Source organism: Sorex araneus, chromosome 2 (genome assembly GCF_027595985.1).
Source record: "Sorex araneus isolate mSorAra2 chromosome 2, mSorAra2.pri, whole genome shotgun sequence".
In the NCBI taxonomy this organism is placed as follows: Eukaryota; Metazoa; Chordata; class Mammalia; order Eulipotyphla; family Soricidae; genus Sorex; species Sorex araneus.
This window is the reverse complement of record NC_073303.1, coordinates 291,492,535-291,517,169: the sequence shown is the minus strand read 5'-3', so window position 1 is coordinate 291,517,169 and position 24,635 is coordinate 291,492,535. Positions and strand designations below refer to the sequence as shown.

The window sequence follows — 24,635 nt, the reverse complement described above, 5'->3', positions numbered from 1 at the left end:
TCTGACTTGTGTTCAGGGCATATTCTGTGTTAGAATATATGGGTTTGTATTTTCTCTCTCTTTTTTGAAAAAAACTTAAAATGAAAATTTTTTTTGGCTTTTCGGGTTACACCTGGAGATGCACAGGGGTTAGTCCTGGCTTTGCACTCAGGAATTACTCCTGGCGGTGCTCAGGGGCCACATGGGATGCTGGGAATTGTACTCAGGTCGGCCGTGTGCAAGGCAAACACCCTACCCACTGTGCTATCGCTCCAGCCCCAAAATTAAAAATTTTTAACAAAATATTGTTAATCACACTTTTTCTGTGAACATAAGTCCAAACCAGGCCCAGCATCAGAGAATCTACTTCCCTCCACCTACTAGTATCTCAAGGACCCCTCCAACACTCCCATTCCTCACCCCATAAATACTCAGTTCAATACACAGAATTTTCAATTCCAATGAGATTGACCATTTGTTGTTCCTTTGCTCTTCCCCTTTTCCCCCAACCTTTTGTCAGAGCAAACTCTATGAGTGTGTGTGAAGGTGGTGACATCTATACCAGGTAGATGAACAGACCTAATCTCCTGAAATTCCACAAACTCTATATCACTGTCACTGTCATCCCGTTTCTCATCGATTCGCTAGAGTGGGCACCAGTAACATCTCCATTGTGAGACTTGGTGTTACTGATTTTGGCATATCAAATATGCCACAGATAGCTTGCCAGGATCTTCCGTGTGGACGAGACACTCTCAGTAGCCTGCTGGGCTCTCTGAGAGGGGTGGAGGAATCAAACCTGGGTCGACCGTGTGCAAAGCAAACACCCTGCTGCTGTGCTAGAGTTCCAGCCCTACAAAACTGTATATCAAGTTTTTTATTCAAAAACTAAACTTTTAGAGACAAATTAATGTAAAGGCTATTATGGATGATAATTCTGTGCTAAGACACTTTAGAGTTTACATAGAAATAGGTAAATTATTTTTTTTAGTTTTATTGAATCACTGTGAAATAGTTACAAGCTTTCATGTTTGGGTTACAATCTCACAATGATCAAACACCCATCCCTCCACCAGTGCACATTCCCCAACTCCAATATCCCGGGTATACCCCTCCCCCTTTCCCCACCCTAACCTGCCTCCATGGCAGATAATATTCCCCATACTTTCTCTGCTTTTGGACATTATGGCTTGCAACACAGACACTGAGAGGTCATCATGTTTGTTCATTTAACTATTTTCGGCATGCATCTCCCATCCCAACTGGTTCCTCCGGCCATCATTTTCTTAGTGATCCCTTATCTATTCCAGCTGCCTTCTCCCCTCTGCTCATGAAGCAGTCTTCCAGCTATGGGGAAATCCTCCTGGCCCTTGTATCTACTGTCCTTGGGTGTCAGGCTCATGTGATGTTATTTTATACTCCACAAATGAGTGCAGTCCCTCTATGTCTGTTCCTCTCTTTCTGACTCATTTCACTTAGCACAATACTCTCCATGTTTATCCATATATAAGCAAATTTCATGACTTCATCTCTCCTAACAGCTGCATAATATTCCATTGTGTAGATGTACCAAAATTTCTTTAACCAGTCATCTGTTTTAGGGCACTCGGGTTGTTTCCAGATTTTGGCTATTGTGAACAGTGCTGCAATGAATATATAGGCACAGATGTCATTTCTACTGTGCTTTTTTGTATCCTCGGGATATATTCCCAGAAGTGGTATTGGGGTCATATAGAAGCTCAATTTCTAGATTTGGAAGGACTGTCCATATTGTTTTCCAGAAAGGCTGGACCAGTCCACAAGAAATAGGTAAATTCTATAAATGTAACATTTAGTAGAGTGAAGAGAATTAAACAAATGTAAAGGGGTGAAAAATGAAAGGCTAAAATCTGAACAGGCCTATGAAAGTATTAGCTGTGTTTTATCCCATAAAAGGGAATATTATAAAATATTACATTGTAGATACTGTTTAGATGCATGCATTAGGTAAAAGATTTAATTTAAAGTTGCTGGATATATGAAAGAGTCTTAATAATACAGAACATTCTATATAAACATTCTATATTAATGAGACATTAATTTGATATTGAAAGTGTGTAAAATCCTTTATTAGGCTTGAAGTAAACATACCTTTCTCAATCTAGTCAAGAGCCACCATAGGTGAGGCTCATAGTGCCACATTCTGGTAAGTTTGAAACTTGGGGATTTAAGGAGATTGTAGTGATAAAGAAAAAAGATGTGGTTTAAAGATGAGAGAATGAATCAAGGTGTCAAAGACACAAATGTCCAGTTATCAGAGGTCTTACGATCTAATGTATAAATGGTAACTGACATTCACAGTCTTTAGCGAATATTGGAAATGTGAAAAGAAGTTGATCTTAATGTTCTCTACACATGCACATGAAAAAATGGTTCTGTGAGGGGCCGTAAACAAAGGGGCTGGAGAGATAGACAGTACAGCAGCTCGGGGGCACTTGCTTTTGATGCTAGGTTAGATCCCCTACACTCTATATGAACCCCAAGTCCGCCAGAGTGATCTCTGAGCTGAAAGCCATGAGTAAGCCCTGAACATAGTTGAGTGTGGTCCAAAAAGAAAAGAAAAACAAAAGTTAAATTAAAAAAAAAACCCAAGCAATAGGATCAAAAAGAGAAGGCATTAGAGCGAGAGGGCTAGTACAGCAGGTAGGGTGTTAGTCTTGCAAGCAGTTGACCAAGTTCAATCCCTGGAATTCCACAGAATCCCCTGAGCCTGCCAGGAGTGATCCCTAAGTGCAGAGCCAGGAGTATGCATTGAGCAGTATTGAGCATATGCACCCCTCACCTACACCCCCCAAAGAGAGACAAGGCACTGATAAGGATGGTGAGCCATGCTGAGATCACCATCCGAAGCTGGTAGTTTTGCATGAACTGCTCCATTAATGCCCGATACCAGAAGATTCTTTCTCTCCTACCTACTGTTGTCTACTCTTGTGGCATGAGCAGAGGAATAATTAAGGGTTGATGTGAGTATACGGAAATGATTCTATAAGAGATTCTCTAATCTCTTCAGCGAAAGATTAACTTGCACACCTCACCCCCACATTCCCTTGGCCAACTGTATTTCGCCTCACAGGACAAACAGGAAGACTAACTGAGGCATACTGATGGAATAAAAACATGGACATCTAAGCATCAAGCCCAGATGGAAGAAATTGCTTTGGAATAAAGCAATGGAAAAATCTTGCACTTTCTTTTCTTCTTACGTTTGTCCTTTGTCATGGCATTTGGTGTCAGGCAGGACTAGTGGGATACACTATTATGCAGTATGCACTATTTTGTTTGTCTGTGTGTTATAAATGGAGGGAACTTATGTGTTATAGCAGATATGTTTCATATATTCATAGAAAATTCAAAAATCTTATGGTTACAGCGGGTAACCACATACTGTCTTGCACATAGCTGACCCGGTTTGATCACTGGCATCCCATAGGGTCCCCTGAGCACTGCCAGAGAAATTCCTGATTTCGGGGCCAGGAGAAACCCTTGAGCATTGTCAGGTGTGACCCCGCAAAAAGCCAAAAAATAAATACATAAAAATTAAATCTTGGACTGGAGCAATAGCACAGCGGGTAGGGTGCCTTGCACGCAGCTGAGCCAGGTTCGATTCCTCCATCCCTCTCGGAGAGCTCGGAAAGTTATTGATAGTATCCCGCCCACACGGCAGAGCTTGGCAAGCTACTCGTGGTATATTCCATATGGCAAAAACAGTAACAAGTCTCACAATGGAGACGCTACTGGTGCCCACTCGAGCAAATCTATGAACAACGGGACAAGACAGTGCTACAGTGCTTCTACTGTGCAATCATTTTTTAATATGTGTTTCAAATAAACATATTAAAAAAGTTCAGCTCATCCAATGTTTTGTGTCAATTATATCTCAATGAAGTTGAGAACAAAGGGATCTGGATAAGATCAACAAAAGTGAGGAGTATCTCACCAAACATGGAAGAACTAATGTTACAAATCACCAAAATTCTTGGTTGTACATTATCACTCTAACAAAAAAATCAATGCAGAAAAATATTAAACTATATGTGGTATGTTGTTCTGAGGTTTCTTAAAATTTTCCCACTTGCCATTATTTTTGCCAGAGAAATGAAACTTAGGCAAGTGTTGCCAGAAATACCTCAGACTCATCAAGCAATTAATTTTGATTAATTTTTGGTCATGCATTCAGACAAACTTTTTGTGACCTCCACATTCAGGGATGTAACCTCACATGGGATTGTGACCCATAGTTTAAAAAGTGGAGATTTATTTATTCATGTTGGAAAGTGTAGGCTATACATATATGATCTATTTTATGTAGTTTAAGCTAGTGATTTTGTCATTTGCTATTTGGGTACCCAGATTCCAAGTTTGGAAGAGAAAAACAAAGAAAACTGACTTAGGGAACAGGACTGGTTGGTGATCAGTTGCCATCTAATCCATTCTCCCCACGCGCCTGTTCCAGTCTCACTAAGCGCCCCATTCCAGTCTCAGGAATTTCTCTGGCAGTGCTCAGGGGACCCTATGGGATGCCAGTGATCAAACCGGGTCAGCTATGTGCAAGACAGTATGTGGTTACCCGCTGTAACCATAAGATTTTTGAATTTTCTATGAATATATGAAACATATCTGCTATAACACATAAGTTCCCTCCATTTATAACACACAGACAAACAAAATAGTGCATACTGCATAATAGTGTATCCCACTAGTCCTGCCTGACACCAAATGCCATGACAAAGGACAAACGTAAGAAGAAAAGAAAGTGCAAGATTTTTCCATTGCTTTATTCCAAAGCAATTTCTTCCATCTGGGCTTGATGCTTAGATGTCCATGTTTTTATTCCATCAGTATGCCTCAGTTAGTCTTCCTGTTTGTCCTTGAGGCGAAATACAGTTGGCCAAGGGAATGTGGGGGTGAGGCGTGCAAGTTAATCTTTCGCTGAAGAGATTAGAGAATCTCTTATAGAATCATTTCCGTATACTCACATCAACCCTTAATTATTCCTCTGCTCATGCCACAAGAGTAGACAACAGTAGGTAGGAGAGAAAGAATCTTCTGGTATCGGGCATTAATGGAGCAGTTCATGCAAAACTACCAGCTTCGGATGGTGATCTCAGCATGGCTCACCATCCTTATCAGTGCCTTGTCTCTCTTTGGGGGGTGTAGGTGAGGGGTGCATATGCTCAATACTGCTCAATGCATACTCCTGGCTCTGCACTTAGGGATCACTCCTGGCAGGCTCAGGGGATTCTGTGGAATTCCAGGGATTGAACTTGGTCAACTGCTTGCAAGACTAACACCCTACCTGCTGTACTAGCCCTCTCGCTCTAATGCCTTCTCTTTTTGATCCTATTGCTTGGGTTTTTTTTTTAATTTAACTTTTGTTTTTCTTTTCTTTTTGGACCACACTCAACTATGTTCAGGGCTTACTCATGGCTTTCAGCTCAGAGATCACTCTGGCGGACTTGGGGTTCATATAGAGTGTAGGGGATCTAACCTAGCATCAAAAGCAAGTGCCCCCGAGCTGCTGTACTGTCTATCTCTCCAGCCCCTTTGTTTACGGCCCCTCACAGAACCATTTTTTCATGTGCATGTGTAGAGAACATTAAGATCAACTTCTTTTCACATTTCCAATATTCGCTAAAGACTGTGAATGTCAGTTACCATTTATACATTAGATCGTAAGACCTCTGATAACTGGACGTTTGTGTCTTTGACACCTTGATTCATTCTCTCATCTTTAAACCACATCTTTTTTCTTTATCACTACAATCTCCTTAAATCCCCAAGTTTCAAACTTACCAGAATGTGGCACTATGAGCCTCACCTATGGTGGCTCTTGACTAGATTGAGAAAGGTATGTTTACTTCAAGCCTAATAAAGGATTTTATACACTTTCAATATCAAATTAATGTCTCATTTATATAGAATGTTCTGTATTATTAAGACTCTTTCATATATCCAGCAACTTTAAATTAAATCTTTTACCTAATGCATGCATCTAAACAGTATCTACAATGTAATATTTTATAATATTCCCTTTTATGGGATAAAACACAGCTAATACTTTCATAGGCCTGTTCAGATTTTAGCCTTTCATTTTTTCAGCCCTTTACATTTGTTTAATTCTCTTCACTCTACTAAATGTTACATTCATAGAATTTACCTATTTCTTGTGGACTGGTCCAGCCTTTCTGGAAAACAATATGGACAGTCCTTCCAAATCTAGAAATTGAGCTTCTATATGACCCCAATACCACTTCTGGGAATATATCCCGAGGATACAAAAAAGCACAGTAGAAATGACATCTGTGCCTATATATTCATTGCAGCACTGTTCACAATAGCCAAAATCTGGAAACAACCCGAGTGCCCTAAAACAGATGACTGGTTAAAGAAATTTTGGTACATCTACACAATGGAATATTATGCAGCTGTTAGGAGAGATGAAGTCATGAAATTTGCTTATATATGGATAAACATGGAGAGTATTGTGCTAAGTGAAATGAGTCAGAAAGAGAGGAACAGACATAGAGGGCCTGCACTCATTTGTGGAGTATAAAATAACATCACATGAGGCTGACACCTAAGGACAGTAGATACAAGGGCCAGGAGGATTTCCCCATAGCTTGAAGACTGCTTCATGAGCAGAGGGGAGAAGGCAGCTGGAATAGATAAGGGATCACTAAGAAAATGATGGCTGGAGGAACCAGTTGGGATGGGAGATGCATGCCGAAAGTAGTTAATGGAACAAACATGATGACCTCTCAGTGTCTGTGTTGCAAGCCATAATGTCCAAAAGCAGAGAAAGTATGGGGAATATTATCTGCCATGGAGGCAGGGGAGGGTGGGGAAAGGGGGAGGGGTATACCCGGGATATTGGAGTTGGGGAATGTGCACTGGTGGAGGGATGGGTGTTTGATCATTGTGAGATTGTAACCCAAACATGAAAGCTTGTAACTATTTCACAGTGATTCAATAAAACTAATAAAAATAATTTACCTATTTCTATATAAACTCTAAAGTGTCTTAGCACAGAATTATCATCCATAATAGCCTTTACATTAATTTGTCTCTAAAAATTTAGTTTTTGAATAAAAAACTTGATATAGTTTTGTAGGGCTGGAACTCTAGCACAGCAGCAGGGTGTTTGCTTTGCACACGGTCGACCCAGGTTCGATTCCTCCACCCCTCTCAGAGAGCCCAGCAGGCTACTGAGAGTGTCTCGTCCACTTGGAAGATCCTGGCAAGCTATCTGTGGCATATTTGATATGCCAAAATCAGTAACAACAAGTCTCACAATGGAGATGTTACTGGTGCCCACTCTAGCGAATCGATGAGAAACGGGATGACAGTGACAGTGATATAGAGTTTGTGGAATTTCAGGAGATTAGGTCTGTTCATCTACCTGGTATAGATGTCACCACCTTCACACACACTCATAGAGTTTGCTCTGACAAAAGGTTGGGGGAAAAGGGGAAGAGCAAAGGAACAACAAATGGTCAATCTCATTGGAACTGAAAATTCTGTGTATTGAACTGAGTATTTATGGGGTGAGGAATGGGAGTGTTGGAGGGGTCCTTGAGATACTAGTAGGTGGAGGGAAGTAGATTCTCTGATGCTGGGCCTGGTTTGGACTTATGTTCACAGAAAAAGTGTGATTAACAATATTTTGTTAAAAATTTTTAATTTTGGGGCTGGAGCGATAGCACAGTGGGTAGGGCGTTTGCCTTGCACATGGCCCACCCGGGTACAATTCCCAGCATCCCATGTGGCCCCTGAGCACCGCCAGGAGTAATTCCTGAGTGCAAAGCCAGGACTAACCCCTGTGCATCTCCAGGTGTACCCCGAAAAGCCAAAAAAAAATTTAAGACAGAGAGAAAATACAAACCCATATATTCTAACACAGAATATGCCCTGAACACAAGTCAGAATACAACCATGACCTCCCAATAGCCTTGATCAATGTGTGTATTTTGAGTTCCTGGGAAAATATTAAGAAACAAATATGTTTACATGGACGTATTTATAGAGTGCCCATGGGGTCTAAGGTCAGGAAAATTGGCAAACCCTACCCCCAGGAACTGACTCAGGGAAATCCACGTGGAGATTACAAGGAGATACAAGAGAACATTATGTTTCAGATCCAGGTCACTAGTTCAGCGGAAATTACAAAACTGCTCAGTAGGTTCACAAGAGCCTTATAAACAACCGCTTCCTGCGATTCCACACAGGGACCCAGCCCGTACTCCCTACAGGATGGGTCTACTGCTCCCCTTGGCGCTCTGCGCCCTGGCCACAAGCTACAGCGCTGCCTTCCCAGCTCAGCAGACCACCAAAAACCTCTTCCCTTACCTCTCTCGTGGCTGCAATGACTCGGATGTGCTGTCCTTTGCTGGCTTTGCCCTGGAGGACATCAACAAGGACCGAAAGGATGGCTACATCCTCAGCCTCAACCGAGTGAGCGATGTCCGTGAACAGAGACAGGTAAGTGGAGGCCCCTCTCTGGGCAGGTGTCGCACAGGTTTGGGGACCGGGGCTGTCAGGGTGATGGGAACCCCGAGACGTGTGTGGACAGATGCTCCCAAATTGGGGAGACACACAGAAGTTTCTGGTCTCCTCTGCAAAAATCTCTCAGGGACTGTTCTTGGGGACAAGTGCTGGTATTTATTTATCCGACTTGACACTCGTCTGGTGTCCCAGAGTTGAGAGGAAGTTTCACAAACATCATGGGCTTGACTTTGTCATTTGAACAGAACCTTTGGGCACTCATCATCTGGAGTTTGTGCTTCATGGGGAACGTGCTCTAATTCTTCACCGTGCCCACAGGATGACGAACCCGGGGGCTCTCTGTTCTATCTCACCCTGGACGTGCTAGAGACCAGCAGTCATGTGCTCAGCCGGAAGTCCTGGAAGGACTGTGAGGGCAGGACCCTTCATGAGACAGTAAGTGCCCGAGTCTGGGGTCTTCCAGGGGAGAAACTGGTGCCTCAGTCTGCTGAATGCACATTTCTCAGCATGGTGCATCAGTGAAACAGCCTCACTGAAAGCTCCTTGTCTTGGGGCCCGTGTACTAATTCCAGTCCTGTAGATGACACTGAGCTGAACTAACTGGAGAGCTTTCTGGGATGGCACTGAAAAGTCATCATAAAATTGTATCCCACCCATACAGGCAGAGCCTGGCAAGCTACCCGTGGCGTATTTGATATGCAAAAAAATACAATAATGATTGGTCTCATTCCCCTGACCCTGGAAGAGCCTCCGTTGGGGAGGATGGGTGAGGAGTGGCTGCTAAAAAATCTCAGGGCTGGGAGGAATAGAGACGTTACTGGTCCCTGCTAGAGTAAATCAACGAACAACAGTGACAGTGACAGTGATACAGTGACCACCAGAACCCATGCATAGGTTCAAAGCCAGAGGGGAAAAACTTTTAGATGAAGCACTTTCTATGTGTGTGGTAAGATGATGGTAGAATTCAGGAAGGTAGAGCTTATTTCTTTGATTTCTTTCGCTTGATTTTGGTCTAATGAATATGGATATGTGGTTTAGAACTGTGGACCAAAAGGGCTGAGGATGAAGTTTCCAGATAAGTCAGAGAATCTACAGGGCTACAGATTTCATCCCTTGACCCTGAAGAACAGCTTAAAGGGTTGAGTGTGTGTTTTCATGCTGGAGGCCCTGGCTGTGCACCCGACACCAACCCGTGAGTAGCAGTGCAATGACCTCCCAAGCGGAGGATGGGAACACTTCCAGGTGTGACCAAAATAAATTCTTGGTTTCTTTGGTATTTTTGTTTTGGATTTTGGGCCACACCCAGCAATGCTTAAGTGTTGCTCCTGGCTCTGCACTCAGGAATCACTCCTGGCATTGCTGGGGGACCATAGTGTTGGGTGGCCAGGATCAAAATCAGGGACTCATGTAAGACAAGTATCTTACCCACTGTATTATCTCTCTGGCTGCTAAAAACTTATTCTAGGGGGCTGGAACGATAGCACAGCGGGTAGGGCATTTGCCTTGCATGTGGCCGACCTGGGTTCAGTTCTCAGCATCCCATATGGTCTCCTGAGCACCACCTGGGGTAATTCTGAGTGCAGAGCAGGAGTGACCCCTGTGCATTGCCAGGTGTGACCCAAAAGAAAAAAAAAGAAAAAAACTTATTCTAAATAAACAAATGTTTAAAATTGAGGCTGGAGAGACCATACAGGGATTACAACACACACCTTGGGCAGAGCCCAGTTTCATCCCCAGACAGTGGTCCCTAGTTGCCTCTGGCTGCAGCACTGGAGGCTCCCAGGCACAGCTGGGTGGGGCCCTGGATGTCCTCAAACATCTCCAGGGAGTCCCAGGCAATCCACACAAGAGGAGGCCTAAGCAGCATCACATCCTCTGGCCCTCACATTCACCCTCTTGTTTCCATTTGTCTGGGTTTTGTCAGGAGGGACCCTCATGCCTTCCTAAGTATCTCTAGGGAAACCCCCACTCTGCTGCCCCAAAGAACTGAATTTAGCCTCTTGATAACTCCAAGTGAACTGAAAAAAAAAGTTTTCATTTGATTCGCAATTATTATTAGATTTATATCAGTTAATAAACATTTATAGGTCCAGTATTGTGCTCAATGGTAAAATATTCATTTCACATATCAATTTTACTTATATAATTAAATTGCTCAAACTGAACCTTTTAGTTTTGAATTCAAGTCACCTGTTTGCACTGGGACACTTGTTGTAGGAGTCCTGACCCATATGGCTCTCAAGCACTCACCTGTGAGTAGCTCCTGGTTCCACCAAGTCTGGTCCCAAAACCAAGTAAGGAACTGATTGGTAAATTAATTAATGAAGGACCAATGCACTGTGGTGGAAGAATACTAGCATTTTCATTTTGGATGTGGTGAGGCAACATAACCTAAAGCTTAGAAACATTTCTGTTTCTGTTAACCAACATTACCTCATTAAAAACTTATTTTTAAATAAAAGCTTTTAAATGAAAAAATAAAGACAAATACATATAGAATTTACCATACATATAAAAGGATGTGTTTGCCTTGCATGCAGCAGACCCGGGTTCGATCCCACATCCCACATGATCCCCTGTGCATAGCCAGAAGTATTCCTGAGTGTAGAGTCAAGAGTAATCCCCGAACATTGCTGAGTGTGACCCCAAAACAAAACCAAACAAAAAAAATTTTACTCCCAAAAAGCCTATTTTACTTGGAGGGATTGAAAAAGGTGTTTTTTTCTCATCTGTCTTAAAATATTTTTCCCCTAGGTTTATGGCCAATGCAAAGCATTAGTTTATGTTAACAGACCAAGAAGAGTTCTCTATACAGTGGCTTATAACTGTACTCTTCGACCAGGTAAAAAAAGAAATCTCTTTGTTAGTGAACATTATTCTCTTTGGGCTAGGTTCTATACATTTCACTACAGAAAAATGAGATTCATTGTTTATATTCACTAACACATTTAAATTTTCCTTTCATTTTTTTAGCCATAAAAATTTATCACAAAGTGAAGCTTGATGCTATAGCGAACACCTCTTACTCATCTCAACTATCATGCTTTTTATTCCTGGCTAATTTTATTGTTTAGTTTTAACTCATTTGAAAGTTTAATTTTATTTTAAAAAGTTATTTTTCTACTTGGGAAGAGAGTGCTTTCTTTCCAGAGTCTAAGTAATAATCTTTATCAATGTATTACTTATTTCTCCCAAGGACCAGGATATTTTAGGCATATTAAGATACTCTTTCATAACACAAAGTTTTAAAAATTATCAAAAATATGTTTATAAAATTTATATTAGTTAAATCTATAGTTTAACAGGCTTACTGGAAACCTGAAGTCTGAAAGTAGGGATTAGTATCCATTTTCTATAATATATTTAATGACCATAAATGTTGGCTTATTACTGAAATAATCACTTATAATGTATTCACCCAAGTATAATAAAATATGACATTTAAAAAAAAAAAGAAATCTCTTATTTTTTTAATTAAGGTGTGGAGAAGGCACTGAAACAGCACGATCCCATGAGGTAGAGGAGATTCCTTTCCTAATTTCCATTACTGCAAGAGCAGACTCTTAAAACAATAAATATTTTCATTCTCTTTTCACACATAATGTTTCTGAGTTTTAGCTGCTGCATGTACTGGATCTAAAATGCAAAATTTTTCACCAGAGCTAAATGTCATAGTTGTGCAACAGCTCCCAGAGTAGCCGTCTTGCCATCTCTGCTCTATTTCTCTCCCTCTGCCACCTGAGTTTCAGTTATGTGGACGCCTCAGTCGACAGACCTTACACTTCTCAATCCCCATGTCTTTTTGTGCCTCTCGCTGTGAAGACAATGCTCTCCCTGATCAATTTGTCCTTGAAATTTATGTGAATGCTTTAGGGCTGTTGAATGACCTAAAATTCTTTTATAACTTTCTGCATTCAAGAAAAGAATGTTGTGGGGCTGGAGCGATAGCACAGCGGGTAGGGCGTTTGCCTTGCACGTGGCCCACCCGGGTTCGAATCCCAGCATCCCATATGGTCCCCCGAGCACACCCAGGGGTGATTCCTGAGTGCATGAGCCAGGAGTGACCCCTGTGCATCGCCGGGTGTGACCCAAAAAAAGCAAAAAAAAAAAAAAAAAAAAAAAAAGAATGTTGCTTTTCACATGAGGGTGACACCCAAGGACAGTAGATATAAGGGCCAGGGGGATTTCCCCATAGCTGGAAGACTGCTTCATGAGCAGAGGGGAGAAGGCAGCTGGAATAGAGAAGGGATCACTAAGAAAATGATGGCTAGAGGAACCAGTTGGGATGGGAGATGCATGCCGAAAGAAGATAATGGACCAAACATGATGACCTCTCAGTGTCTGTGTTGCAAGCAATAATGCCCAAAAGTAGAGAGAAAAAATGGGGAATATTGTCTGCCTCAGAGGTAGGGGGTAGGTGGGAACGGAGGGTACACTGGGGATATTGGTGGTGGGGAATGAGCTTTGGTGGAGGGATGGGTGTTTGATCATTGTGAGATTGTAACCCGAACATGAAAGCTTATAACTATCTCACGGTGATTTGATAAAATTAAAATAAAAAAGAATGTTGCTTTACTGTTCTACATTCCTACAACACTTTAGCCTAACCATTCAAGGAGCACATACTTTTTTTTTATTTTATTGAATCACCGTGACAGTTACAAGCTTTCATGTTTGGGTTATAATCTCACAATGATCAAACACTCATCCCTCTTCCAGTGCACATTCCCCATCACCAATATCCCCGGTATACCCCCTTTCCCACCGTACCCCTGCCTACTTGGCAGATAATATTCCCCCGACTCTCTCTCTACTTTTGGGCGTATGGCTTGCAACACAAACACTGAGAGGTCTCAATTTGGTCCATTCTTACTTTTGGCACACATCTCCCATCCCAACTGATTCCTCCAGCCATCATTTTCTTAGTGATCCCTTCTCTAATCTATACGCCTTCTCCCCTCCGCTCATGAAGCAGTCTTCCAGCTATGGGACAATCCTCCTGGCCCTTGTATCTACTGTCCTTGGGTGTCAGCCTCATGTGGTGTTATCCTATATTCCACAAATGAGTGTAGTCCTTCTATGTCTCTCCCTCTCTTTCTGACTCATTTCAACTCATTTCACTTAGCATGATACTCTCCATGTGTATCCATTTGTAAGCAAATTTCATGACTTCATCTCTCCTAACAGCTACATAGTATTCCATTGTGTAGATGTACAAAAGTTTCTTTAACCAGTCATCTGTTCTAGGGCACATGAGTTGTTTTGGAACGCATACTTCTTGACTTAGAGAGTTATGTATATATTTTTGTATATATATTTTTATATATTTTTGTATATATATTATGTATATATTTTTTAAAATATTTTCTTTTTTCTTCCTCCCTTCAATATCTCTCTTATGGTTCATTATGTGTAATAAGTCCATTGTGTTAGTTAGAGCTGTAATGAATAAATGGATTACAATGAGTCTGAAACTAATGATATTTTGATCATCAAGATGCTTTCACACTGGGTGAGATGGATGGCAGCATGGATGTCTTGGGGAAGCAGGATTTGGCTGCTCATCAAATTATTATGTACATGTGAATCCCTATGTTTATCTTGCTCAAGGGAAGATTCTAATTCATAGATTGGGGATGGGCTCTGCATTTCTACCAAGCACCAAGTGATAACAGTGCTTGTCCTTTTAGTAATAGGAGAACAGAGAAAAGGATTTATTAGCCATTTAAGATTCCTCCTGTCACACAGACTTGCCAAAAAAACCAGAGACACCCCCTCAAAAATATATAGACATCAATGAGTTTAGATATCTAGAGTCTAGATATCTAGATATCTGGTATGTCATAGGTACCAGAGATATGGGAGGGCAGGAAGCAGCCTATATGAATTGTGCCAGTTGTCCCACGGTGTGGAATTCTCTAGTGTAAATGAAGTGAGACCACAGTAGAGCAAAACAATTTGTTTACTTTGCAAAATCAAATTCCAGACAAGTTTTATAACCAGCATTCATATGGGATTCACCACCTCCTGCCTCATTACTGTCGGAAGTAGTGAGTATGTAGGAAGTATAATTATTCTCTCCAGTCACAGTGACCTGACCAATATATTTTCTGTCTTCTTTGCATTTTCACTTCTTTCTATCTTCTTTTGTTTTGTGGGTCACATGGTGGGGATGCTCAGGGATGCTTTTGACTTTGTGAAAGTTGCTCATGCTGGCACTTAAAGGATTCTATGTAGTGCCAGGAATCTAACCCAGACCTCCTGCAAACAGATCATACGCTCAGAATATTGATGCATTTCATCAGCCTCTCAGATGAATTTTTCCAAACAGCTTGTAATTCATTCTCATTAAATAATTCACACATTCCTTCATCTAGATGAATAAATAAGTCACTAAGTTTTGGATAGTATGTTGGATGTTAGAGACTAAAAGGTAACTAAGACATGACAGTGCAAGATCTCAACTTTTAGAGATACTCAATCTGCCTAAAAGGAGCAGTAATAAAAATAAATAAAATTTTAAAAAGGAGCAGTATTATAAAAAGATACTGAGCTATTGAGGAATGAAGTGTTTCTGTTAAAATGTCACCTAACATGGATTTGAGTATAATTTATAGGGTACTTGTCTGAATGAAAATATATTACTTTTGTTTTTAAATTTTGAATATATGTATGCTTTTACCACAGAAATCTTTTCTGACAGTTAACTTTTTCTCCAGAAAACAATCTTCTCTTTTTCCAAAATGACTTTCCCTCCTTTTCTCTTCTTTTCAGAAAATGACTTTTCACTTCTTTCCTAAAGTGACAATTTTATATATTTTTATTCATCCTCTATGTCTGTCATTTTTACATGATTAGTAGCATATTTGAAATCATTATATGATACCATTTTCTTGGTATCAACAGTTTCTCGAAGATCAATTCTAATGACTTGTCCTGACTGTCCCGGGCCCAGCGACATTAGTGGTTCAGATCCCACGGTTTTGGAAGCTGTAACTGAGTCTCTTAAGAAATACAACAGAGAGAGCAGCTCAAAGCAGTACTCACTTGTTCAAGTCACGAGGGCTTCCAGTCAGGTAAGATGAAAATATCGCAATTACACCAACCATGTGTCTCTGAACTGCTGGGCAAGCTGAAGGTGATTGAGCTCTTGTTAAACAAATCAAGAGTATCTTCTTCATATTTTGCCTTGGTAGACCTCATGCATAACAGTCATGTTTTGGTTCTGGGTATTTTCATTTATTTTTCCCAAAGACAGAGATTTCTACACTTACCTTCATTGGACATAGGGCAAAAAAGAAAATCTTCTCCCTGGTTATCGTACTTAGGCAACCTACTTAGAGATACATCCTCATTCCTGGTGGACCGTGGATCTATTAGCAGACCAGCTTCTGCTCAATGCTAAGTCCTGGAGCAGAGGGATATTGGGGTTTTATGCACTAGGGGAAAGGTAGGCTCATTTACATTAGATTTTGGTGATCTTTACAATTCTAAGGGAAACCTGATCTAATAATAATATGCTTGAGGAAAAATAAACTCAACCATGGAAAGAATTTCCTGTGTTGTTTTCTTTGTTTTGTTTGGGGACCACACCTTACATTGCTCAGGGCTTACTTTTGCTAGGCACTCAAGAATCACACCAGTGGAGCTTGGGGGTCCATTTTGGGCACCAATTCAGACACAGATCAGTTGCATGCAAGGCAAGCACCCTGCCCGCTCTAGTCCTAACCATGGCAAGATTTTCAGAGCCCATTCTAGTCTTTAAAAAGGGAAGAATGACATGATTTTTCAAAAGAACGAATCATAAAACAATCTTTGATCATGGTGAGTATTAAGGAGAACAGGACACCTGTTTTGAAAATGACTCTGGGAATATGTAATTTAGTCAATATAGTGCTATAAACAGTGACTCATTTCCCACATGCAAATGATTGTTGTTGTATCTCAACTCTTATCTCATACCAGTTTGTGGCTGGTCCTTTTTACTTTGTGGAATATTTGATCAAAGAGTCACCACAACCGTGTACCAAGTCCATGGATAGCACCTGCGCACTTCAGTCTCCAGACCCGGTGGTGAGTGTTTCTGACTGTCTCAAAATATTATATTTACGTGCCAAGGTGATTGCATTTATTACATTTCTGAGTATAACTTTGAGCATGAATTTTACATGAGGTGTAATTTTGACTGAGACCTTTTAATTATTTTGTAGAAATTGTGCTAGCTCACATGAGCAAGTGTTTATATTTAGGGCAGTTTGCATCAGCAATGTGACATCTTTGCAAAAAAACTTGTCACAGGAGCCTGTGAGGTAGACATGAATCTCCTCAGTGGTTATGATGGTTCTGCTTCCATGGGAACAAAACCAGCTGCATTTAGAATACAGCCCGGTATTCCGTTCCCTGCCTCACACCTCAGGAGAGCAAAGTCAAATAGGCCTTCACTGTATCCAACACAGGGCAGGCTGCCTTGCCACCAGTGAAACACACTGAGGAAATAGCATGGCAATTGGTATGTGTTTTGTACCACAACGGTGGAAAATGCATCAAGAGCCCCTCGCACTCCCCTCACCCATTTACCTATTTAGTATAGAAACTCTTATTACAGTATAATTCACAGCCACAAACTTTATTCTCACTTGCATATTTTGTTGTATTTCTTTTGGTCTGGGGACCACACCCAGCATCCTCAGGCCTACTTCTGGCTCTGTTCCTAGGGATCACTCCAGGTGGGGCGTCGGGGACCATATGTGGTGCCAGTGATCATACCTGGGAAAGATTCATGCAGGACAAATAGCCACTATGCTACCACTCAGGCCCATTACTTGTGGGTGTCCCTTTCTCCCCACATCCATGCCAACAATGGTTGCTTTTATTCTTTTGGATGTGTGCCAGTCTCTGTGATGTGATATTGTATCTCACAGTTGCTTTGATGTGCATCTCCCTGATGATTAGTGGCGAAGAGCACTTTTTCATATACCTTTTGGCGATTCTTATTTCTTCCTTGAGAAAGCTTTCGTTCATTTCTTCGCTCCATTTTTTGAAGGGTTTGTTTCTGGTATTTTTGATATAGATCATTATCACAATCTGTTTTTTTCTAAAAACTAAGAAATATCAATCTCCATGGAAAGTATGGTCCCTAACTCCAGAGGTCACAAGTTAAGTACATGCAAAAATCCGTCTGTGAACCTTTTAACCAACACCATCTTAATCAATAATTTGCAAAAATTTCAGTATATCCAACCCAGGTTGTTATAGCCAAACTACAGAACCCATCCCAGCATTCTCTGCAAAAATTTCCGAACCTTCTGCAACTTTTGGGTAAAAAAGCGAGAGAAAAGACTGAGATATTCTTATTCCATAAAAATAACTTGCATTAATGATTTTTTCACCGTCAGAATTTTCTAACCTTCTCCTTATATGGTTTTGAGGCAGTAAAAGAGTATAATTTCAGTAATTTGTCTAATTACAATTAGGAGAAGAGATATTCTAAGTATGACTGTTCAGGAGAGGTAAAAGTTTTATAGAAACAGGCCATCTTCCCACCTTCAACAGAGAAGAGGCCAGGCAGTCTGGTGAGCAACGCAGCCGGAGAAATGCTCCGGACCCGAATCCGGGCCAACACACCAGGGATCCAGACGGAGGAGGTACAGCTGGTACACCTTCTCCGGATGGGGCCCTGGCGACACTGCACAGCAACTAACACGGCTCCGGGTTGCGGGACTGGAGCCGCGCGACCTTTTCTAAAAACTGAAAACATACAATCTTTTAATGACAAACCAATTATCAAATGCTTCCTTAGTAGGGCTGTCTTCCTTGGGGGGAAACTCCAACAATAGTGAGTTTTGTTTTGCAATATGGAATGTAATCAAGGTAGAGAGAAAATGAAGTGAAATTCATCAGTTATACAGTTGGGGGGGGCTATGGCGGGGGGTATACTGGGGATTTTGGTGGTGGAATATGGGCACTGGTGAAGGGATGGTGTTTGAATATTGTATAACTGAGACATAAACCTGAAAACTTTGTAACTTTCCGCATGGTGATATAATAAAAATTTTTAAAAAAATAAAAAAAAGTTTTATAGAAACAGATTATTACCCAGTATAAATAATTTTACATTATTCAAAATTTGATAATCAAGTTCCTGGTTTCTTCTTAATCAAGTTATTTTATTTTGTTATATCATTTCCTAAGAATGATCTGGATGGAATTAGCACTTTTTGGCATATTATATGGCAGGAACATAAAGTTTTGAATGGCATGTGTCTATACAATGAGAAGAGCATTAATTTCTATGTATGAGTCCATAACTGTAATACTCATACACCACTGTGTTTTCTTTCCTTAGCCTGTTGGTCTTTGCCATGGTTCTCTGCTAGACAACCAAATAGAAAAGACTGTTGAAGTGAACTGTGACTTCTTTGAACCACAGGTATATATATTTTCAGTCTAATCATTTGCCTTTCTGAGAAGAATAAGGGAATTATTCATAGTTTTGCTGACACCATTCCATCCTCTGCTTTCATCTTCCCAACACTCTTGGTTGCCATTTTAATCAGCGTGTCTTATCCCACACACAAAGGGTAGATGTCAGAAACGATTCAGCTTCATTTTATTTGTTTGGCTAAATTATTTATTTAGCTGTGGTACCACAAAGTTATTCTTCACAATAGAGACCTGTTAACTTGGATGCCTCAGGTTTCTCAGGCAAATATTCAGTGTTCCTAAGATCCTTACACTGACGAATACAGAGAAGGTCATGTTCTGGATATTCCTTCCCTTTGCAGAGGATTTATTTAGCACTCCCATGAATCTGCCTAGGGGAAAGGTTGACATCAGCCACTTGGGCCTCAGTCCTGCTCCACCACCTGAGAGCTGTGTGACAAGGGCACATCCTGTCTCTCTGTGTCTCGGCTGCCTCCTGGGTAGTTGGGGATGGCAGCATCTCTGGGAGAAGCGCGTGCAAGGCCCTGGGTGGTGAGTCTGAGTGTTGGCCTGAGGGAGCCGAAACCATCACACAGTGGCTGCCATGGCTCTACTGGAGCAGGGAGGTGGCTCACTGGGGCCGGAACAGGCCACTGTCCTCTCCAGCCTGTTATTCAGATCTAAGTGCACGACTCTCCATCAAGTTCTCAGTTGTTGGTGCTCCAACCTTTTCCCCCTTTGCATTTATCGCTTTAAGCAGAGGCCCCTCCCCCAATCTGATCTCCACGTGAACCTTCCCAATTGGAAGGCACAGCACAGCTTAGCCAGCTCTCAGGCAGGGCTGGAATTTCCCTGGGAGGCCCCTTATGTGAAAGTCTCTTTATTTCAGGACGCTGCTGCTGAAGGGGAAAAGGCCGCAAAGCTCCCCAAGGTTCAAGATCCCGAGAAGAAAGATGCTGAGGCCAAAAGAGGACCGAGAGGAACTGTCCAGAAACTGCCTGACTTGGGTGTTGAGAGGCCTGAACAGTCACAGGACTCGAGCGCAGTGGAGGAGTTCCCTGTGCATCTGGATCTGACCATGGATCCCGAGGGACAGGCCCTGGATGTCTCCTTCCTCTTCACTGGGCCTTTGGAGGAGAAGCTGCTTGTCCTACCTTTTCCCTCAAGGGACCAGCGCTCTTTTGAGTGTCCAGGACCAGCCCGGAATGCGAACCGCCTTGTTCTTCCCCCATGAGAGCCGCACAGGAGCAGAATCCCACAGCTGATGGTGGGGAGGGTGATAGAGATAAAGGAGATGTACAAAGTGTTAAATTAAAAAGTTACTATATTTGGTGTTGGCATATTGGCTGGAAGTAAGATAGTGACACTACATTGTCCACTTGTATCCTGGGTTGATTCTAAGACCTCCAAGACCTCAGCCAGACATCAGACTCTTGGTGGGCTGGGTGGAAACTGAGGACATTGGTATTCATGGGAAATGTACACCTGTGAAAGAATGGGTGTTGAGTATTATATGACTGAAACCCAATCATAAACAACTCTGCAACTGTGTATCACACTGTAATGCAATTAATAAATAAAATGTTAAAGGCTATTGGGCTCTGTGTGTGTCTGCTTCTCTCTCTCTCTCTCTCTCTCTCTCTCTCTCTCTCTCTCTCTCTGGTCTTCAATACCTCATACCTCATATATTTCTCCTTTCAGCTACATCTTTGTTGATAGATCTGTATGGAAGCAGTTTGTAGTGAAAGTTACTTTCCCGAATATCAGAATTTAGAAGAAACTGAGTCCCAGCAGGGATTTCATCACTCTTACGACCTTTTCAGCACAGGCTGAGTAGTACCTGAGGACTGATGCTCTTGTTATGTGGTTAAACATTTACCTTGGGTGTGTGAGACCTTGGGTTTAGTCTCTTGTACCAAACAAAATTGTTATGTCATGTCAGAAGTTCGAAATATAACCCACAAATATAAAGGCCATTCTGGTTTCCATCTGAGGAAATGGCTCAACAATCTGAAGGGCTTTTGATTTTTGTTGGTTTTGTTTGTTTGTTTTTGGACACATCCTGCTGTGTTTAAGCATAACTCATGGCAGTGCTCAGGAGACCATGTAGGGGGTCTGAAATCAAACTTGGGTCGCTATCTGCAAGGAAAATGCCTTCACCTCTGTATTATTTGTCTGGTCCCTGAAGTGCATATTTTGCACGCTGGAGCCACACATCGAACCCCTGCAACTAGCAGGACACTGTGCAGCACAGCCTGGACACTGAGTATTACTCAGTGTGGCCCAAAGCAAATAAAAATTTATTAGCTGGGTATTGCCTCAGACATGACCAACCTTGATTGGTTCTGTCCCCCTGGTATGCTCTAGTTTTTAAACTGTGCAGCTTAGGGTGGGGATGTAAATAAAGAAATACATAAATACATAAATTAATTAATCAAGCTACTATATTAAAAACAAACAAGGAAGCAAACTATTCAGCCCCTTCTGAGTGAATTTTCATGGAACTGTGTCTGGTGCCTGTGGTAAACACAGTAGGAACATAGACACAGGGATTTATCATTTAGATAAATATTGATCACCAATTTACAATGATCTGAAATGTATTTAAACACCCATGACAGAACCCATCATTGCATCTATTAGAATTTTTTTTTATGTTTGAAAACTTGAAGTCAGCAGGGTAAGAGAAATCTGTATATCCAAGCCAGGAGTGTTACTGCTACTGCAAACTTGGGATTCGAAATTTAATAATTCAATTTAGAAAGCAATTTTACCACCACAGTAGTTTGGAGATTGAAGAGCATATGAAATAGCACAACCGCTGTCTCGGTTTTGGATTTCTGGTATTTAGTAATTAAGTCCAGAGAAATTTCTGCCAGAGGTTGCTTCACTGCAAGCTCGTACCTCTGGTTAGTGGGCTCTATAAGATGGTGGTCGCCATGCCACCACCGCCGCCAAAAGGAAAGGCTGAGAGAGAAAAACCTTTCCCCTCCTGGGGTGGCATGGGGCCGTAGCTCAGTTCACAGTCTAGAGGCATTTCTGCACATTTAGGAACCTTTGAGTTCTGATGTTTCCAGAGATGCAACTCAATGGCAACTCACCTCAGAGTTCTCACACAAAGAGGTGCTACTCAGATTGTCCTTGTCTGAGGCCAGGGCCAGATTGACTCAAGTGAAACCAAATTCATTCCTGAGGGACTCTGGTTTCTGTTGTAAGTCCAGGGATCCTTGTATTTGTAGGAATTAGATCAAACTGTGGAGGTGTGTATTGACTTTCCCTGTGGTAGTTAATGGGTAATTGTTTGTTCCTCTGAGTTATTGACTTAGTAAGATCCTTGAAAAAGAACAACAAATACCACCCACTCAGTGAGAAACGACTGGGTTTGGGGTTTGGAGTTAAAATCTGATTGGTTGTGTGGTTTCAGGCACGTCATTTATTTTCTCAGGATTGTCATTTACAGAAATGGGCTTGGTTTGCCCAATCCAAAGATCACTTTGGTCTTCAATGGTCTAGGATTCTGTGATAAAATACAACCACACACAACATGTAGAAGGGAATCTCACAGGAAGGTATTTTAAATTATAGTCATCATCTCTTTTGTAGTATAGGAAATAATTAGTTTGGTGGAGTCTCATATGTTTACTTTCGTTTGTTTCCTTAGCCAATGGCATTGATTCATTGAAGATACACCACAAGTCTACATCATGGAAAGTTCTTTCTTTAATTTCTCTGACATATTTTATAGATCCTGGTCTAATATCAAGGAATTTCATACAAGAAAGCATTCTTATTTTAGTCACCATTATTTATAATGCTGTCAATGATAGAGTTTCATGTACACATGTCCCAACTCCATATCCCCTGCCATGGTGTTTGTTTTTCTCCACCATTGTCTCAGGGTTCACACACACATGCACACACACAATACACACACACACACACACATACTCAAACCCTTATTTTCTCATTATGGTAAACTCAGTTCTGTACACCACTTCACAGAACCTGGAATGTTTTATTCCCTCACTCTGCTTCTTTCTACCGCACACATGTGAGGGGTGATAATTCTGCACCTGTCCCTCTCCTTCTGGATGATACCACTCAGCGTGTGTCCTCCAGTTCCACCCACATAGTGGAAAATTGTATGATTATTTTTGTCTTTTCTGATAACAGGGAGGTATTCCATTCTTGCAACATTTGAATATTTTTTAAAAAAGCTTTACAAAAAAAAGCTCACATAAATGATTGTGAGCAGTCATAAACAAGGTTTAACTCGTGTAATTCTTCTTTTTGATTTTGTTTGTTTTGGAGGCCATACTCAGGGTGTTCAGGGGTTACTCTTGGCTCTGCATTCAGAGATAACTCCTGGCAGTGCTTGGGGAATCTGGGGTGCTGGAAATTGAACTTGGGTTGGTTGAATGCAAGGCAAGCACTCTGCCCACTGTACTGTCACTCCTCCCTGCCTCCCAACAGGTCTCATTTTTATGCTATTTTCTTCATAAAAGAAGATTTGGACCAGAGTGATAGCACAGCGGGCAGGGCGTTTGCTTTGCAAGTGGCCGACCCCGGTTTGATTCCAATGTCTCTCTTGAAGAGCCTGGCAAGCTACTGAGAGTATCCCGCCTGCACGGCAGAGCCTGGCAAGCCACCCGTGTTGTATTCAATATACCAAGAACAGTAACATAAAGTCTCACAATGGAGACGTTACTCATGCCTGCTCAAGCACTGAAGGATTTCAGTGTTTCAACACTGAGTATGATGTTAGTTGTAGGTTCATGGTGGAAATTTTAATAACTGTATTGAGGAAATGTTCATCTGTCTTCATTCTATTTAGTGTTTTAATTTTAAATGATGTTGACTCTTGTCAAAAGCTATCTCTGCATCTATTGCAATTATCATTGTTTTTTTCTTGTATTGATAAAATGTACATCAGTTGACTTGCATATACTAGGCTATCAGCTTTTGGAATCTGTGTGATATTTGCCTCATAGAAACTGTTCTTGCAGCTTTCTGGAATAGCCTGAAAAATCTTTGGTTCACTGCAGGAGGTCTAAGTATATGCCCTGTGAGACGTGAGGTAAGGAGTCAATGCATGGTGTTCTGGAAATGGTGAGAAAGGAGTTAGACTGTGAAAATAGGCATCGTCTGATGGGCAGGCTCATCCAGAAGATGGGGGTGTTGAGGGAAGGTGGGGGACTCAGCACATAGAGACATGGGAGGAGAGGCACGCCTTTGACCTAGAATAAAGATCCTTCAGAAGATGAGTCTTCAAATCCTTCAGATTCTGGGAGAGGGGCAGGAAGGTTGGAGACTTAGCTGGAAGGTGGGGACATGGAGCTTTCATACACTTTGCATTACATTTTGTTTATGGTATAAAATAGGTGTCCAGATTCTTTTCCTTCCTTCCTTCCTTCCTTCCTTCCTTCCTTCCTTCCTTCCTTCCTTCCTTCCTTCCTTCCTTCCTTCCTTCCTTCCTTCCTCCCTTCCTTCCTTCCTTCCTTCCTTCCCTCCTTCCTCCCTCCCTTCCTTCCTTCCTTCCTTCCTTCCTTCCTTCCTTCCTTCCTTCCTTCCTTCCTTCCTTCCTTCTCCCTCCCTCCCTTATTTCCTTCCTTCCTTCCTTCCTTCCTTCCTTCCTTCCTTCCTTCCTTCCTTCCTTCCTTCCTTATTTCCTTCCTTCCTTCCTTCCTTCCTTC

The 24,635-nt window shown here is 41.6% G+C and overlaps 1 protein-coding gene across 1 annotated transcript; it reads left to right on the top strand.

The window, feature by feature from the left end:
• The first annotated feature begins 8,236 nt into the window (after positions 1-8,236).
• LOC101542200 (fetuin-B-like) lies at positions 8,237-20,536 on the top strand. The gene is made up of 7 exons (XM_055126460.1): positions 8,237-8,496; positions 8,839-8,955; positions 11,275-11,362; positions 15,427-15,596; positions 16,486-16,593; positions 18,866-18,949; positions 19,832-20,536. Exons 1-7 carry the CDS (start codon positions 8,269-8,271, stop codon positions 20,174-20,176), a joined length of 1,140 nt encoding a protein of 379 aa, XP_054982435.1. The 5' UTR covers positions 8,237-8,268; the 3' UTR covers positions 20,177-20,536.
• Positions 20,537-24,635: the final 4,099 nt, after the last annotated feature.

Coding starts and splice junctions, on each gene's coding strand:
- LOC101542200 (XM_055126460.1), top strand. CDS start 8,269: ATGGGTCTACTGCTCCCCTTGGCGCTCTGCGCCCTGGCCACAAGCTAC. Junction 8,497..8,838: donor ATGTCCGTGAACAGAGACAG/GTAAGTGGAGGC, acceptor CCGTGCCCACAG/GATGACGAACCCGGGGGCTC. Junction 8,956..11,274: donor GCAGGACCCTTCATGAGACA/GTAAGTGCCCGA, acceptor TTTTTCCCCTAG/GTTTATGGCCAATGCAAAGC.